We start from the raw sequence: 17,003 nt of genomic DNA on the forward strand, positions 1-17,003 counted from the left end.
GTTATTTCCGTAGGAAACTTCGCAATTCCGTTTTCATTGTGTTTCCAGATACCAAAACCTCACTCTTCTGTTGAAAATGAGCTAGTCAGAACTTTACTGCCTTGTTGCTTTTATGGTATAAAAGCAAACAAGCCAAAAGAAAGACTACAGCATTTCCAATTTACACTATAAATGGAGCCCAAATATACTGCCCTACTTAAAGATTACACAGATTATTTTTAAAAGCCAACAAGATTTTATGGGCAGCAACCAAGAATTTAACTGGTAGCAAGCAAAGACAAGCTGTAAACAGTTAAGTTCCATGCAGAACAAAGGTAGTCTTTCGCCAGTGTCTTAAGGACTGCTCACCTGAGTGCTGTTCTTACACAAATATGGTGGACTCCAAGGCAGCGGCTGGATCTAGTCATGTAAAATGCACAAACACTGGGGGAGTAGGGAAGGGGAAGCGGGATGCCACTAAGCACGAGAGCATACAGCTGCCTGTGGGCCACCTGTTGTTGCAGCTGGGGATCAGATCCACTTCATCTCCTTCCATGTCAGCTTTGGAGGGGCCCTGAGTGAATCACGCTGTGCAGAGGGCTGACAGACTGCCTGGAGGAAGAGAGCCAGTTTAGAGATGGGCCCACTGACGCAGGAGAGAGTAACGTGGCTGGGAGCGGGCAGCAGAACATCGTTCCTTCTGCTTGAAGGCTTGGAGCAGCCCTGCTGCCAAATGCCAGTTGGTCACTGTGGAGCATGTCCAAATGCCAACACTTCCAAATTGAATTTGGCCACAAGGAATTTGCACGGTGGAAAGTGTCCTCCTCGGATCCCTGCAGTGTGGCAGTCTGGCCAATGGGGAAAGTAGCAGGGACTCACCTGTTGACATCGTGGTTCATTCCTGGTTTTCTTCTTGAGTGCAAGTTTACCTCCTGCATGTGCCACCCAGGCACTGCAGAGCCTCTGGCATGGTCATCTTCCAGATGTTACTTTAACAAACCAAAATGGCAGCTGAAAGCAAAGCCTTCTGGGCTTCCCACAGTGCCAAGGAGCTGCAGTCAGAGCTATCCCCAAGTCTCTCCTCAGGTATAGCAACAAAAAATGTGACAAATGACACTGTGAGATACTGCTGTTTGCTGTGACTTTTGTTAAAGCACTTCATTTTCTAGAAAGCTGAAATAAAAGTAGAATCAAGCATTGAAATGGCTCTCTCCAGTAAGCTCAAGTAAATACAGTATAAAAAGGAGTAATGGGGGAGGGGATGGGAGAGTTCAAACTGGCAAGAGTCAACCCAGACCAGCAGAACCCAGCAGTTTCTTCTCCAACAGCTGTTCAGGAGCCTCTTCACCCACGTTAAGAGCAGTTAACAGCTTCTGCTGGACAAGTGCCTACGATATCGAAGTCCAATGTCTGCTGCCATACTGGTGCTCAAATACCAGGAAAGAGGCGATTTTTCCCTCTGCCTTCTCCAACCCTTACTCAAGGGCAGACACAAAAAAAAAAATTCAAACAACAGATACAAGTTATGAGCACTCTAAAGGTTTATCAATGGATCTCAAAACCAGGAGCATTTAGAATTAGTGAGATATAAGTTAGGTATTTTTTCTTAACTGAGGTCAAAGAGAAACAGAAGTGCCCACATTGCTGGGTAATTCTGAAATGGACATCTTTCAGCATACCATAATCTCCGATAAACATCTTTTAAATGCTCGCTTTCTGTTCCTAAGTTGGTAATGAAGAGAGAAGGCAACAGAAGGTGAAAATAATCAAAACATACTTTCACACTGGTAATCTTTGAAAGGGCGCAGTTTTGCTGTTGGCTTGCGCAAAGTAAGAGCAAGCAAAATACCATCAGCTTTCGCACATCAAGCTGTGCTGAAAGAGCAAAAGAAAAGGGATTCCCAAAATAACATGTGACAAAAAAACCCTGTGTTTCAGATGAGCCAGAGTCCCCAACTTTATGTCCAAGTGTTACTGTAAGTGACAAATCGGGAGCTCAAGTCTCAGAAAAAAGGTAATAGTCATCACAAGGAAGTTATCTGGAAGTTGGTTAAAGCAAAATATATAAAGGAGTTAATACTTGAAGATACCATCCTCTCTTGAAAATCTGGTTTAAGGAACAGAAAGCGGTGTTTAAATGGACAGGTCTGCTGGGTCTTTGCAAAGGTACTTCTTCCTAGATTAGACTATTTGATTGAATTATGCAGTTAGCACAGGAGGCAACTACAGCAGGCTCAGAACTATGCTAACAGCCTATTTCATAAGTTGCTCTGAAGAAATTTTAAATATTAAGAAATAAGTGTCTGTCCAACACGTCCAGTAATCTGAATGTCTAGAGCTGATCAATAGGAGCGCCTGGACTTGCCCCATCTACACTTTTGCAGTATTAATTTTTAATAGCTATTGTGCAGCCTTAAGTGCAACATACACAGAGCAGCTGTGTTTAGCTCAGCGTTAGCTACCCACTCAAAGTCCACATAAAAAGTCCACCGATCTAAAGAGGGTTTATTGACACCTCAGCGACTTTCCAACTCACTCTGTTTTACCCTGTGGAGCAAAACAAGTGTTTCACTGTAGGTCAGTAGGGACTCTAGAGAAAAATCAAGTTTTTACCTAGACCACAGCAAGAACACACGATGTCCCTGTGTTTCTGTGGGAGAACCCGTATTCCCAACCACCCTCTGGCCGGGTGGGCTGAGCTGCGTTCCTGCCTGAGGCCGGCTGCGGCTGGGCAGCCAGGCCAGGCCACTGGCAATGGAGGCAGAACCCAGAGCGGGGTGGGAGCCCGCATCCCGCTGCGCAACCCCCGGGAGACAGCCCAGCCCAGCCAGCCGGAGCACCTGCCCGGGGCAGCGTTTCATCCTCACAAAGCCACCCACTCCACCTGCTCTGCCAGGTGAGCCAGTACAGGACTCCCGTGCAATCGTATGAAATGAGGTCAAGAGCTTAATTAGTCCTATAAAACTTTCACTGTTCCAGTTGTCTGTCCAATCTGACCATCGAGAGTTAGGGCTTTCATTCAATTCCAAGTTAATTTACTTTCCGCCCCCGCCCCTTCTTCCTCATTTAAGGCTATCTCAAACCAAGTGAAAGCACAGCATACGCAGGACAGAAAAACAACCTAAAAAAAGATTCCTGTCTCATGATTCCAAGTTTAAGGTAATACCGAAATTGCCAAAGCTAGAAAGTAGGAATGAAGGTGTCAAGCATTGATTTACACCAAGTTCACTCACAAACACGTAGTTTCTAAGTCGCACTCCTAGCTCCCTAGATGGTCGCAATACGCACAGGAATCCCAAAATGTTAAGGCATCAGTGACCCAGAGCACAACTGTTTCTGTGCTACACTGCAGTTGAACCACTAAAGGATATCTTCAGAGATGTCTCAAGACTGGAAACAGTTTTATAGAAGTAGCTGTATTCACACGCACAAAGCACTAGGGTGTTATTTGGAAGTCTCCTGAAAATCCTGAGCTGTTTTTTCAGCAGAACCAGCTCTTCCAGGTGTGAGACACCTTCCACGTTGCAGCAAATAATGTCAGCCAGGATGTATCAACATGCACTGAAATCCAGTACAGTAAATTCCATGGTTTTTACTCTTTTGTAAATATTAACATGTTTCTAATAAATATGTTAGTGTTTTTTATTAATACCACCACCAGCAGCTTCACATGGGCTGCAGTGGCACACGCAGCATTTCCATTAAGACAGAAGATACAGCACAACAGGAGCTGAACTGGTTTCACAGATCCTTAACATTTTAACAAACAGATTGGAACAAAATGGTTCTGAGAGAAAGAAAAGAGCTTTGCTTTGAAAGATAAGGGTCTTTCAAAAACTGGAAGAAATGGTCCATAGAGCAAAGAGCACAGAATGAACTGGAGAGAGGCACAGCCTTTCTCTAGGTAAGAGCAAGGATGCTAAGCCTGGCCACTTACTCTCGTGCCTGACAGGTATTTGGCAAATTTTTCACAAAATACACATAAATAGCCAGCAATGCAGCTAAATGAGGTTTCCATTTTTCTGCTGATCTAAATGGAATTAATCGTGCCATCTTTATCCAAAAAAAGAAGGGAAAAAAAAAAAGATTAAAACCATGGAGCTAGGCTTTCACATGCTCTGTAGGAAGTGAGAACCTACCCACCTACAGAAGCACAAGACTACCAGCTCTGAAGATCCTGCCAGCGGGCAGCTAATTACCTCCTCACCAGGAGGGGACCTGGAGGACAAGAACAGGATGAACGCAGGCCATGCCACAGCAATACCCTTCAGGGAAACCCTGCTCTGCAGCAGCTGGATGAAGGTGCCCAGCTCACATCCCTCCCGAGGCGTAAGCTGCTCGTTGCAGTACACACTCCCAGTACGGTTCCCACCTCCTGTCCCAGATGCTGTCTTTCAGAGCTGGCATTAGCTTTGCTGCATAAAGGAAAATACGTGACACCAAGGAAGGAAAATACGTGACATCAAGGAAGGAAAATACGTGACATCAAGGCATTCAAAGGAAACAGGTGTCTGCTACATGACTGAGCTCAGCTGCTGGAATTCAGTGTGACACCCCTGAATTTGCTCGCGCTTCCTCCCCCCGGGCAGCTGGAGGGCAGGGTCATCACCCTGGGCCACAACATCACTGATCCCTGCGGGACAGCACCGCTCTCTTGCTTTGGAGGTCACGTGCCGTCAGGCTAGATTTCACTTACCCACAAGTGCTGAAAGTGTCCCAAGTACTAAACAAGCATTAGCTCCAAACACACGCACAAAAATGAAAACAGATTAAATAAAGGGAAGTCTGCTTGTTTTAATGCCAGATTCTAATACCTTACCTTGCAGCACGTTGTATCGTTTTCTGCAAGTGGCCCCAGTAACACTGCATGCAAGGGTCAGTATATAGCCCTCTCCTTCCAAGCTGAAACAGGATCTCACAGCTATACTGCTCCTACCTCAAGGTACCCCAAAGTACCTATACAACACTGCTCTTACACATAGGATCTGTGGGAAGAAAGCTGCATTTGTTCAGCTATCCCTGTGTGTGCAGTAAAGGTTAGTTCAGACTGATCCTCATCATGCATAGTACAGCTTTGTTCAAGTTACATCCAGCCAAAATATTCATCATTTTTATGAGGACAGACATTTGGAATCAGGATCATGAATCAATGCAGCAACAGCACGAAGCACCGACAGGTATTTAGGGCAAACAGAAAAGACCATCTACTCCAGAGCTGGGGCAGAACAGTTTGTGCTAGCAAGTGTATAAATACATAAACTGGGAGAACACAGCAATGCATATTAATAACCACGTCATTGAAAAAGAGCAAGACTGAAGCACACACACAGAGCAGTCTTCTGACCCCTTGCCACACTAGAAGGTTATCCGACAAAATACAGCATTTTGGACAAGCAGTTCACCAAATGATCACAAACAGCCCATGAATAGGACAGAGAACATCCAGTGACACTTTCCAGTGCACCCAGTTTGAGACTGCAAATGCAGTTTAAGTCATTCCTACACAGACAACTCCACTGCAAACATTTAACACAGCAGAAACATAATTCTACAAGTTCTGTATTTCAGACGAACCATGCTCCTAAGTGCAGTTCCATTGTTTTCAAAGGACTCACTCACACGCATGTTAAGGCTTGTAAATCTCTGTTAATCAGTGTGCAATGGAAAGCATCATTTCCTCAAATCTGAAATCGGTTTCCACCAAAGAACGAACTCTAGCAACACAACTTCCCTTGAAATCAATCCCAAACCTGCAGAGTACTTGCAGAGCCCCCCTCTCAGTAATGAGCTACACTAAGCCCGCAAGACTTTTCAAAGGTATTTGAAATCCGGTCTGAATTTCTCCACCGGACATTCTCTGCAGCTCTGCCTCGAGGAGAGCATTGGCGATAACTAGTTTGCACAGGCAAGGAGAGAGCACAGGGAGCTTTCCTGTCTGGTCGTCCAACGCCAGCGGCCCCTCTCCCCTTTCCTTCCCAGGGGTCTCCTGGGGGGTGGAAGGGGAAGGATCACGAAGTGTTCCTGGAGGATGACTGTCCCCAAGCAGGAAAGATCTCATGGTGCTGTTCACAGTTCCTCCTCTCGGTCTCCTCTGCAGGTAGATCAGTCTCCATTTTAATGCAGCCGAGTAAAACAATACCAGCCACACACCTTATCTGACAAGCTCATTTCTCTGCTCTATCCTCGGTTCCTTACTAACCATTTGCTCCAATCTTTCCACCCTTCTGTCCCTCACAATGCTGCCTAAGTGTTAGGTGATTTGAAAAACCAAAACCCGCCACTCCTCCCCAGACTCCCAAATCATCCCTTGCTCACTCCATTTCCACGGAGGAAATTAACACCAAGCTGCCCAGGAAATGTGGCAGAGGCCATGGACACCATGGGTATGACAAAAGCCCGCAGTGGCGCTGAATTCTGCTCTACTGATCCATCGTTATTACCTGGTTTGCTCAAACCGCAATACTCAAATTACAAGAGAAACCATGAGATGTGATCCAGCCCTACCACAGCACAGTTATTTGTACTCAAGGTTTCTTACCCTAACACCCCCCAGACATCAGGCCTCGCAGCCTGCCTAGTCTAAGCAGTACCAATAATTTCTATTTTCAAGGCAAAAACCTGAACTGATGAAGCTAACCCTTTGTCAAATACAAACCAAGAAATGACACGTTGTTATCTTTCAAACAATTTTTACTGCAGGTTCTTTGCAAATATTTGCATAGTCATTACAAAAAATACCAAAGAAAATTTCAGTCTATTCAATTCCAGAGTTGTAATTTACAAAAAAATAAATAGCTTTACTCTAAAGAAGACAATCGTCCAGTATTACGGTCAGCAATATCATTCACAGAAGTCCGCATTCTCAGAGTGCTGAGTATTTGGGTCCGTCTAACTTAGTTTGCCTTCTTCCAGCATTTTGCTTTAAAAGTAAGACTATTCAGAGCACGAGAAAAGTAACTTTTTTCTTCCCACAGAAAACTGAACATTCAACATAGATCTTGAAAACCAGGCTCCACTGCTAATTGAATTGTTAGACCCCTCTGACACACAACTTTTTAAAAAAAAAGTTTTACTGTTTTTAAACAACTGTAACAGAACAGTTTCCCACAAAATTTAAGAGTCAACAGCAGCAGCATGAAGGGCATGTTTCTTTGATATAAGGCTAATGGTCCTTGATGTGGCAGAGCTTCTATTAAAGCACAGAACTGCCAAAGCCAAGGGTATTACAATCAATGTCACGCTGAGCCTGCAACCTCCGCTCGGGCAAATCCTCACTTCTCAACCTTGTCCCCACAGGCATAACCAGGATTCACCACCCAAGTCAGAATTCCTGAGTGAACTGGGTGTCAGATCAGGTATGGCATACTGCAACACACCAACTGCTACACGGATTTGGTTTTGGAGTGATTGTCATTCTAGACATGTTTAAATACTGCTTTGAAGTTGACTATGCTTTTTCACATCAGCACTACTGACTTGTTATAGTGAACTTGCTGCTCTACACTGTAAACACATGAAACCTTTAGGAGAATGCACAAAAGCATTAACCATGTACAGTAAATGTCATCATGAGAAAGTCTGGCACACGTTATTTCACAAGAAGAAAAATCTTTGGGCTATAGTACTATATGCCATAAAATGTTCCAAGTGCATCCCATAATAGATGGCTCACCAAATGAGGAATCAGCAAACAAGCAAATAACTAGCATTTGCAAAAGTATTTTTTTAAAAAAAGGGGAGCCTTCAGAACTTAAGAGCAGATGAAAAGAAAACTTTTCTGAGCTCCTCTGATGAATCACTCTGCCTTACATTTGAGCATATAATGGCAGATTTCTGGCAAAAATTAAAAGTCTCTGAAGTGTTTTGCACAGTGTGCGTGCTTCTCCTAAACCTGGCTAAAATCAATACTAAGGAGGATAAAGAAAAAAATTGCATTTTTATGTTACTTCTGTCGCCACACTCTGGCTGACTTCACTAGGTCTGAAACTGAACTGTACAGTTCACAGCAGCTCCGGGGAAGTTACAGTTCCCTGAATGTATCACCTCCCTCTTCCCCCACACGAACTAACCAAGTTCAAATGCTACACCAAGCCTGAATCTTTGGCCATGCTATAGAAAATGCCTTTTTCCTGAAGTAGGTGGTCTGGGCTACCACACTCCACCACTTCTCCTCTGTCCAGGACTAAAACCCTGTAAAAGAAGGGGGGAAAAAAAATGGTCACAAGAAGATCCAGAAAGCCAATGAACACAGATGCATATACACAGACAGAAACTGACTGTAGCGTAGCCATTATATGCAAGTGAAGACAGTCCAGACTGTGTGAAGGTACACAACTGTGTGAGGTTCTCAACTCTGTTCTTCCTGACCTCATTGCAGATGGTCTGTCTGGTCTATTTTTTTTATGTAGCGTACATTTACCCAGTCATAGATCTGCAGGCTGACATGAGACTTCTGACTGTGCTCTGAGCCAGCCAGAAACTGGATGGCAGCACTTCCTGTCAAGGTGAGTGAGAGCCCCTAAGACCTTGCAAGATCTGGGATAACCTTCCCGTAATACTGCACCACATCAACTGCTGTCATACAGCTTCTGCTGACAAAATACAAATGCAGACATAGCTTACACAAAACAAACGTGCAACTGGAATTAGGAAGTTTACAAAACAAATTACCAGAGTCAGTAAAGCCAGCCCACAGTTAAAACACTGCCTTCAGCTACCTCCACTAATTGGCCAGGCACTGCAGAGATGCTTGCTAAGCCCTTAGCAGGTGCTGCTGCACGGTGTTACCCACCACCGTGACTGAATCGGGTGTTCACCTGGTGACAGTACTGCTGGTGCTGGGCCTCGTGCAGGCAACGCTCCCCTCTCTTATCTTTCACTATTGACAGCACAAAGAGAGGTCTACAAAAGTACACAAAAATCTTATCACTGGTCACTTTGCTCTCTGCCATTCTGTGACAAAAAGGACAAGAGAGCTTAAAACTGAAATTATGAGACAAAAACTCTGCCCTCAACCACACCTTAGCAAGGCAGCCGAGGATGAGGGAGACTGTGTGAACTACAACCAAAAGTGATGGAAACGTTGAATAAACTTCAGACAAGTGCAGGACCTGCCCCCTTGATTCCTTATGCTGTCTGTGCCTAGTTTAGGGTATGAGCTCCCTAAAGTTCTGATGCCTCTTCCAGCTGTGCCTAAATTAGGGCAAGACCCAGGAATAGACTCCTATCCTCGCCTCCCTCCCCTTCCCCGTTTGCCTGGGCAGGAATGCCACAACAGCAGTGCGACAGAGGGATCAGAGGAGCTCGCCAGGCCAAGCACAGCCACCCCGCCCATCAAAACAGGGATTCCAGCAGCTCTGCGGAGAGGTGGCTACATGTGCACAGGTAAACATTCAGCTAATGCAAAGATGCTCATTTAAGTAGAGCACAATGCAGGTCACGCATGCCATTCTTCAAGATAAAAGTGGCATTACTTTACCTTGTGTAGTCCATGATTGTGTTCAGACGATGTGCTATAGTTAATACAGTACATTCTTCAAATTGAGACTTTATTGTTGACTGTATAAGCTTATCTGTTTCAAGATCAACAGCAGCTGTGGCTTCATCTAGAACCAGGATTTTGGACTTCCTGAGCAGAGCTCGTGCCAGGCACACCAGCTGGCGCTGTCCCACACTACGCAAATGGGATGGGAGGGTAGGGAAAAAAGTCAGAACAAGTTTGCAGTATTCATTTTGAAGCCCAGCAATTCCTTGTAAGAGCTCTTCTAAAGTATAGGTACCAGAATCCAGCAAAATAGCTCAGGTCGGTCCTACTACTTCACTGCAGAGTATCTAACAGCATCTGAAACTGCATCCCCCTCACAAGGAAGCCTTGGCAACATAGTAAGAGAATACATTACAAATGGTTTCAGCATAACTGAACCAATACAGCATTGAGGACTGGACTTTACATGGTTTCTACAGACTGAACATACATATCCCTGTTATGGTACAAAAAAGCAAGCTAATAACTCCCTTAGAAAAATTGCATCTGTTGGGCAAGAGCCACGGTAAGTTCAGAGCATCCACTATAACAGGCTGCTGCTACTAAAATCCTTTCTAAGACTGCCCAAGCTGTTGAACCTCACAGCATCCCAAGTTATTTCTTAAATTACATCAAATTCCCAAACTTGAGAGTTTAAAATATGTTGAATAAAATCTAGTTGGTTGATTGCCTGGTCATGCATTAAGAATTCCCCAACTCCCTCCCCAAATTCTGATACGGGGCAGGGGGAGCCCCACACTGCATTGCTATTGCTAGGGTCTAGCTACATACTGTCCCAAGCGAGCCGTAAGGTGCCTGGAAGCGGAAAGTCTAGTTGCAGATGGGAGGGCACACGCACACCTCTCTTGGTTCTCATTTAGTTCTTAAGGCAACTTTCACAAGCACGGCTCTGACATACCTGAGGTTCTCTCCACCTTCAGCACACTCATGATTAAGTTTATCAGGAAGGGACGATACAAAGTTTTTCAGGTGAGCCAATTCCAAAGACCTCCAAATGTCTTCATCGGAGTGTTGGTCAAAAGGATCAAGATTCATACGCAGAGAGCCAGAAAACAAAACTGGATCCTAGTCATACAAAGAGATAATTGACAATGTACACAGAACATGGCAATTGCTCCAAAAATATTGCTTAGATAGTGAAAGGAAAACAACATGTCCAGGTACAGCTGCAAGCAAGCTAATCTACTGAATTCAGGAGTGAGACTTCACTTTTTCCAATAACAGCAAGTTACTCTCCCTCACCCTTACTCCTTATGCCTCTTGGGGGCCTGGCATCTAATCTCTCCAGACTGTGGCACTCTGGACCTTTCCATGAGTCAGTAACTCATGAATCCAGAAGGAAAAAAAAAACCCCAAAACAAAACAAAACAAAAAAACCAGCAAACTTTCTGTTTACTGAGCTACTAAGTTAAAGAACAAGCACTCCCTGCCCAACCTTCTGTCAGCAGGGACTACTAGGTCAAGTTTCCACTTCTTAGGGACTTACACCATCTGTAAATATTTCAAAAGTCTTCAGCTGCAGTATTAATGAAATGAATGCATTTTTCTTCTTGGACATGGAGAAATACTACTTTGGAAATACTTTTGACTTAGTAGTGTCAAACTGATGCAAAGTGATCAAAAAGAGAAAGCAAAGTCCCACCCAGATTTCCAAAAGTGGTGCAGAAAACCTTTTACAGCGTGCTCACTTGTTTTTGCCAGTGTGCATTTTATGGTCTTACTCTGAATCAGAACAGGCAGGCAATAAAGGCTACAGAGCAAGAACAAGAAGACTCGAGACTGTAAATCCAGTGCTCATAAAGCCATATTTCCAAACGTTTTGGACTATCAAACCCACAGCCGCTGGGCTAGAGTGGGATGGTTATGTACAGGTTTCTGTGAGTGAACAGTACTGCATACCTCGCTCACAAGATCCTGCCAAAGCCAGAATGCTTTGTACAAAGGCCCAAAGAGTGCACATCAAGCCTGAAATAGCAACTCAAAATTCCAATCCCTCACAACTAGACTACGCAGCAACTTCATTCCATTTCTAAAAAGAATGAAACTACCTAAAATGAAAGTGGAAACTGATCTCTAGAAAAAGTCCCCTGAGGGCTCTCCACAAGTGGAAATACTCAAGCTTTACTTCTCCTCTACTGGCCAAAAGAGCAATGGTCCCAGTTAACTCAGGGACCCCGATCAGGTGTTCAGCTGGGATCAGACCTCCCCACTCAGGCTAAGCTGTCTATAGCATTTACGTGATCAGCATGGGGTGCTGACAAAGCCCATGAGTCTAAAGACCAAGGTGTTGCTTCCACATCACAATTCAGCCATAGCCAAGCCCCTGCTTGTTACCCAGCACAAGCAAATTGAAGCCAGTCTAGGAAAAAAGCTTGGTTTCAAGTCCATGAAAGAGCATGCTGAAATGACTCAGTTTCATAGCTATAGATCAGAAAAGGAATAAATATATTCTCCCCAGTACATTACAGAAACAGCACTGTTACAAAACGAGTTCTGGTAATGGCAGAATTTCACACCTACCTGTGGGATGATGGTGATCTTGAAGCGCAAGTCATGGAGCCCTATCTTTGCAATATTAATTCCATCAATAATAATTTCTCCTTCAGCTGCTTCATTAATCCGAAACAAACCCAAAGTAAGTGAGGATTTTCCAGCTCCCGTTCTTCCAACTATTCCAATCTGTTGGGTAGAAGTACAGGAACAACTTACTCTGGAAAAGAGTTAAAGCATTTCCAAGCATCTACCTGAAACTGTGTCCTGGTTTCAGCTGGGATAGAGTTAATTTTCTTCCTAGTAGCAGGCATAGGGCTGTGTTTTGGATTTAGTAGGAGAAGAATGCTGATAACACACTGAGGTTTTAGTTGTTGCTAAGTAGTGCGTATGCTAGTCAGGGACTTTTCGGCTTCCCATGCTCTGCCAGGTGCACAAGAAGCTGGGAGGGGGCACAGCCAGAATAGTTGATCCAAACTGGCCAAAGGGCTATTCCATACCATGTGATGTCATGCTCAGTATATAACTGGGGGGGTGGGTGGGGTGGGGGGGTTGGCCGGGGAGCAGCAATCACTGCTCGGGAACTGTCTGGGTATTGGTCGGCAGGTGGTGAGCAATTGCATTGTGCATCACTTGCTTTGTAGATTATTATTACTATTATTATTATATTGTTATTATTACTACTACTACCACTACTACTATTTTACTTTATTTCAATTATTAAACTGTTCTTATCTCAACCCAGGAGTGTTTCTCACTCTCACTCCTCCAATTCTCTCCCCCATCCCACCGGGGCAGGGGCAGTGAGCGACGGCTGTGTGGTGCTTAGTTGCTGGCTGGGGCTAAACCACGACAAACTGGCAGTTTTCAGAAGGTTGTCATATTTTCTGGGCTATCAACACCCCAAAACAGCATAAGAAATTGAGGCTGATCAAAGGGGAAGAAAAATCACTGGATACAAAATAACAAGAACAAAAAGCAGTCAAAATTTGCAATCTAGTCACAGAAGTTTTCGATTCTCCTAGAAAGGCAGATGGAATTCAGTAGAGCAGCCCAAGGTTTCCCTAATCCTTTGTTTGGTTCATGCTTCACAGTTATAATTGCTGACTTGACATTTATCATCTTTGAATTTATAGCAAAAATATACCAAAAGTGCTCAGTTTCATACTGTTATGTTTTGCTTCCCAGTTAGACTGAAGTCTTCACCAATTCTTTTCTTTTTTTTAAATAAGTAAAAAAGACTGCTATTTTGGTTGGTCAATATCTCTTGCCATCTGCCCTTTCTAACCACTCTTGAGGTTGTATACATCTGCCCATATTTGTAGGTAGAAAGGGTGCACTCAGGAAAAAAGCAAATGCCTCGCTGGATACCACAAATAAGGAAGCCGGATAGTAGATCTGTCTTGCAGCTACCTTTTATGCTGCCGTGCAAGATCACATGATTACTAGACATTAGAGAATCCACATAGGACTGGGGTGGGATGCGTGAGCACACGTGCGAGGAAGCAGTAGGAGACACACACACATATTACCATCAGTTTGGCCAGATCCAGATAATCTACTCTCAAGTCTCATTTTTTCCTGCAGAGTCTCACCTTGCAACTTCTGCCTCGCTAGATCAGGGCTTCCCCCCTCTACTTAGCAGCTCATTTTCTTGAGACTATAATTAACTCAATCTCTCTGCAACCTGTACTCCTCTTTGCTTACAGCAAATAAAGTAACAAAATTTCCCAGGAAGGGGAGAGAAGACAGCACAAACCTCACTTCCTTATGAAACCAGACCAAAAGATACTTCACAAGCCCACATAATAGCATATCTTTATCCGATGATGTAGGACACACCTCGAAAAGGGTAAGAGCCCACTACATCTGCCAGTTACAATAAGACTGATTCTACAGAAGCTCTTCTAGTTCCTAAAGATCCAAGGCACACTACAGAACAGGGTTAGACCTCTCTTTGGCTTACGCATGCAGATTTATAAACACTCTACTATAAAATCAGATTCATTACCTTCTCACCCCCATTTATGGTAATATTTATGTTTTTCAGAACTAAATCCAAGTCTTCCCGGTAACGTAGACCATAGCCTCGAAACTCAACCTTTCCTTCCTCGGGCCAGGTACTCGCTGGGGCAGTTTGCTCAATACTCCATTCAGCCTGAAAGAACCACACAAACATATCTGATCAGTTCCTTATTCAACCGGACATGGGCTCAGAGGACTCGAGGAAAGCAATTAAGAGAAATACTTGTTAGTGTGTAATTCACAAAAGGAACTGTGATGATGATGGGAAGAGAGGGAAAGAGCTGCCTCAAGGCAGATGAAGTGGTATATGTAGCCAAAGGCTTTGCTATCACAAATCTTGCTGGATAAACTTTCCTCTTACAAACAGCAGAATCACAAAGGCAGCACACATTCACATAACCTGCTTGTACACTCCCACCACAGTAAGGAAACCACTGGGGAAGCCAGACATGCAACCCGAAGCAGTTTAACTGAGACATAAGCACTAAAAGATGAACAAGCTGGTAAACAGCTGCTACCTTAGCCTCCCACAGAGGTGGGAGAGGAAAGAACACCCCCCACTGCGTTCACTGCCAGTGCCAAACAAAAAGGCTTTTAACTGTATAAACATTGGTCTGCTACCAGAACCTGAGAAAAAAATTCTAGGAAGAGTCCTCATAAGGTCTGGCTGCAAAAATGGTGACTCAACTCAGGTTCAAGTGACAGGCATGGCAAAGAGAAGCCAGGGGGAGCTCTGTTCTGTAGCCAAAAGGGGCACAACTGCAGAAATGAGTTGTTAGGCGATTTGAATCAAAACAAAAAAAGTAAAACCTCTTTACTCCCCACACTGAGAGCAAGAAGAGAAACACAAAGAAAAAAAGTAATGTTTAAGCACTTAGGAAACCAAAACATTCGTACAGCTCCACTGCTTAGCCCAGGGCAGAACAGCACACTTCCTAAATAACACTGTGTAAGTCCCAGTGGACACACCTCAAAAGCACCCACAGGAACTACCCGCTAACATGCAGGCTGTCCCTAGAGGGAAGGCACTGACAGCCCTACGCTCCATCCCGTCCCTCAGCTCGGAGGACGTGCCCAGCTGCACTCTCCAACCCATGCAGCCAGGCTGTGGGTGAGACCTCAGAACAGGGCACTGACTTCTACAGGTGTGGTGGGCAACTCAGTGTACCTCCTTCTCCATTTCAGCATATTCTTTGACTCTTTCAACAGCAACAATGTTGGTTTCCAGCTCTGATGACATGCGAACTAGCCAGTTCAAGTACGCTGTAATCTGCAAGAAGAAAAGATGACCAGAAGCAGTTTACACTATGTTACCTGCAGTAAATAAAAAACATGAAACAACCAAAGCGCTGCAAGTTCATGGAATGCATAATCTTAGACAAGACCTTGGCTAATCAGTGCTGAACAGGAGAAAAGTCCAGATACCTTTAATATGCAGGGGATGAGTCGTCTTAGCCACATCCCCTCACACAGGCAAGGCACAGAAGGAACCTCCCAGCATCTCTCCAGATGCTATTTGTAGTTATTATTCTCTTACTATGTTCCTTATATTAGTTTTCCCTCCAAAGTCATAGCAAGGTTGTGACTTTCTGATGCAGTCTTACAACAGAGAGCTTTTTTCCTTTGTTTGGTTTTAAAAAAGGTAAAATTACCTGCAGTGAGTAGGACACGGAGAGGCCAACCAGTCCTGCGCTGAGCTTGTTGCGTGCAATCACCGCAAACAATGCTGCGAAGAGGACAATACAGTTCCCCACATACTCCAGACGGACAGCCAGCCACCTGGAAGACAGAAAAATGTAATGCATCTTTCAGGTAATTCACCCACAGAGAATTAGGAATGTGGCCAACCAATGTTCTGTCACACATCTTGTTTTTGAAAAGATTAGTAATATGGCATCTGCGTACTGCCAGTGACACAGGAACTGCAAGATATTTGAGGTTCTGCTCCAGCAGCATGCAAACCTAGAGGCATCCAAAATTAATAAACCTTTCAAGTGCATAAATTCCTGTCTTAGTTCAGAAAGCAGTTGCGGTTAACATTGGGATCAATGAATCAAAACTTTTTAAAAAATATCACCCAGAAGTAAGGCAGGAACTCTCAGAAAGAAAAGAAATTCAGAAGTAATCTTAATTCCATCACAGAAGTTTAAGCAAAACATCTGTGAAACAGATATATCCACACAGGCTTCCCTACCCTGGACAAGTACGCTGAGAGCTGTGATTGATAAGGAGCACAGGCAGCAGAACCATGTCCTCCCTATGTAGCTGCCTTTCAATATTTCAACCCCAATGTTACCTGTTTGCAACTATGCTTGGATAATAAGCTTTCTGATTTTGATCCACTTTCATGTCGTTCTGCTTTATGAAACGTTTCTGCTCCTCAAAGGCTCGAATGACACTGACTCCCAGGAGGGTCTCATTGAAGTGAGAATACACAGGAGAACGACTGACAGACTCAAGGCGTTTGAGCTGGCGAGAAGTGGCCACATAAAATCTCTGCAAATCAGAATATGAGAATTACGGTTACATCCCGACTGTGTCTGAAAAGACAAAGGGAACTGTAAGAAAGAGAGTTCCCTGCCATTTGGGCTGTTACAGAGATTCAACTTACACATGGGAATACATGCCTTCTCCAACACTTTTAGGCCTAAAAAGACCATTACATACACTCTTCTGTCTTTAAACAACTGCCAGTCAAACCATCTCATGCAATAGCCATTTTCTCCTCTTTCTCTTCTCTGCAAGCTTAGTTCAACAGTATAAAACACACACATCACCGACTTTAAGGTTAACTAATGGAGCCGGATAGATTCACTAATTCAAGAATGAAAGTCAAAACCCAGCTGCTTCTCTCTGATCTGTACTGGCTCTACTAGATTTCTAAGAGTAAAGCAAGAGTGAAGCAAGCACACCCTGCCTACACAGGACAGGAGTGAAAGGCTGCCATTGTTTCTCTTGCTCTGTA

At 44.1% G+C, this 17,003-nt stretch overlaps 1 protein-coding gene across 1 annotated transcript in view; it reads right to left on the bottom strand.

Annotated features, from left to right (window-relative positions):
* Positions 1–6,681: 6,681 nt before the first annotated feature.
* The window catches only part of LOC104036240 (multidrug resistance-associated protein 1), a 47,757-nt gene continuing 37,435 nt past the window's right edge, over positions 6,682–17,003 (bottom strand). Inside the window, exons 23-30 of the mRNA XM_075719242.1 lie at positions 16,335–16,534; positions 15,691–15,817; positions 15,207–15,308; positions 14,025–14,171; positions 12,044–12,202; positions 10,422–10,588; positions 9,458–9,652; positions 6,682–8,169 (exon numbers count right to left, since the gene is read on the bottom strand). Of these exons, the coding sequence (XP_075575357.1) occupies positions 8,061–8,169; positions 9,458–9,652; positions 10,422–10,588; positions 12,044–12,202; positions 14,025–14,171; positions 15,207–15,308; positions 15,691–15,817; positions 16,335–16,534 (1,206 nt within the window). The 3' untranslated portion in view covers positions 6,682–8,060. The remainder of the gene's footprint in view (positions 8,170–9,457; positions 9,653–10,421; positions 10,589–12,043; positions 12,203–14,024; positions 14,172–15,206; positions 15,309–15,690; positions 15,818–16,334; positions 16,535–17,003) is intronic.

Source organism: Pelecanus crispus, chromosome 11, assembly GCF_030463565.1.
Source record: "Pelecanus crispus isolate bPelCri1 chromosome 11, bPelCri1.pri, whole genome shotgun sequence".
Taxonomy (NCBI): Eukaryota; Metazoa; Chordata; class Aves; order Pelecaniformes; family Pelecanidae; genus Pelecanus; species Pelecanus crispus.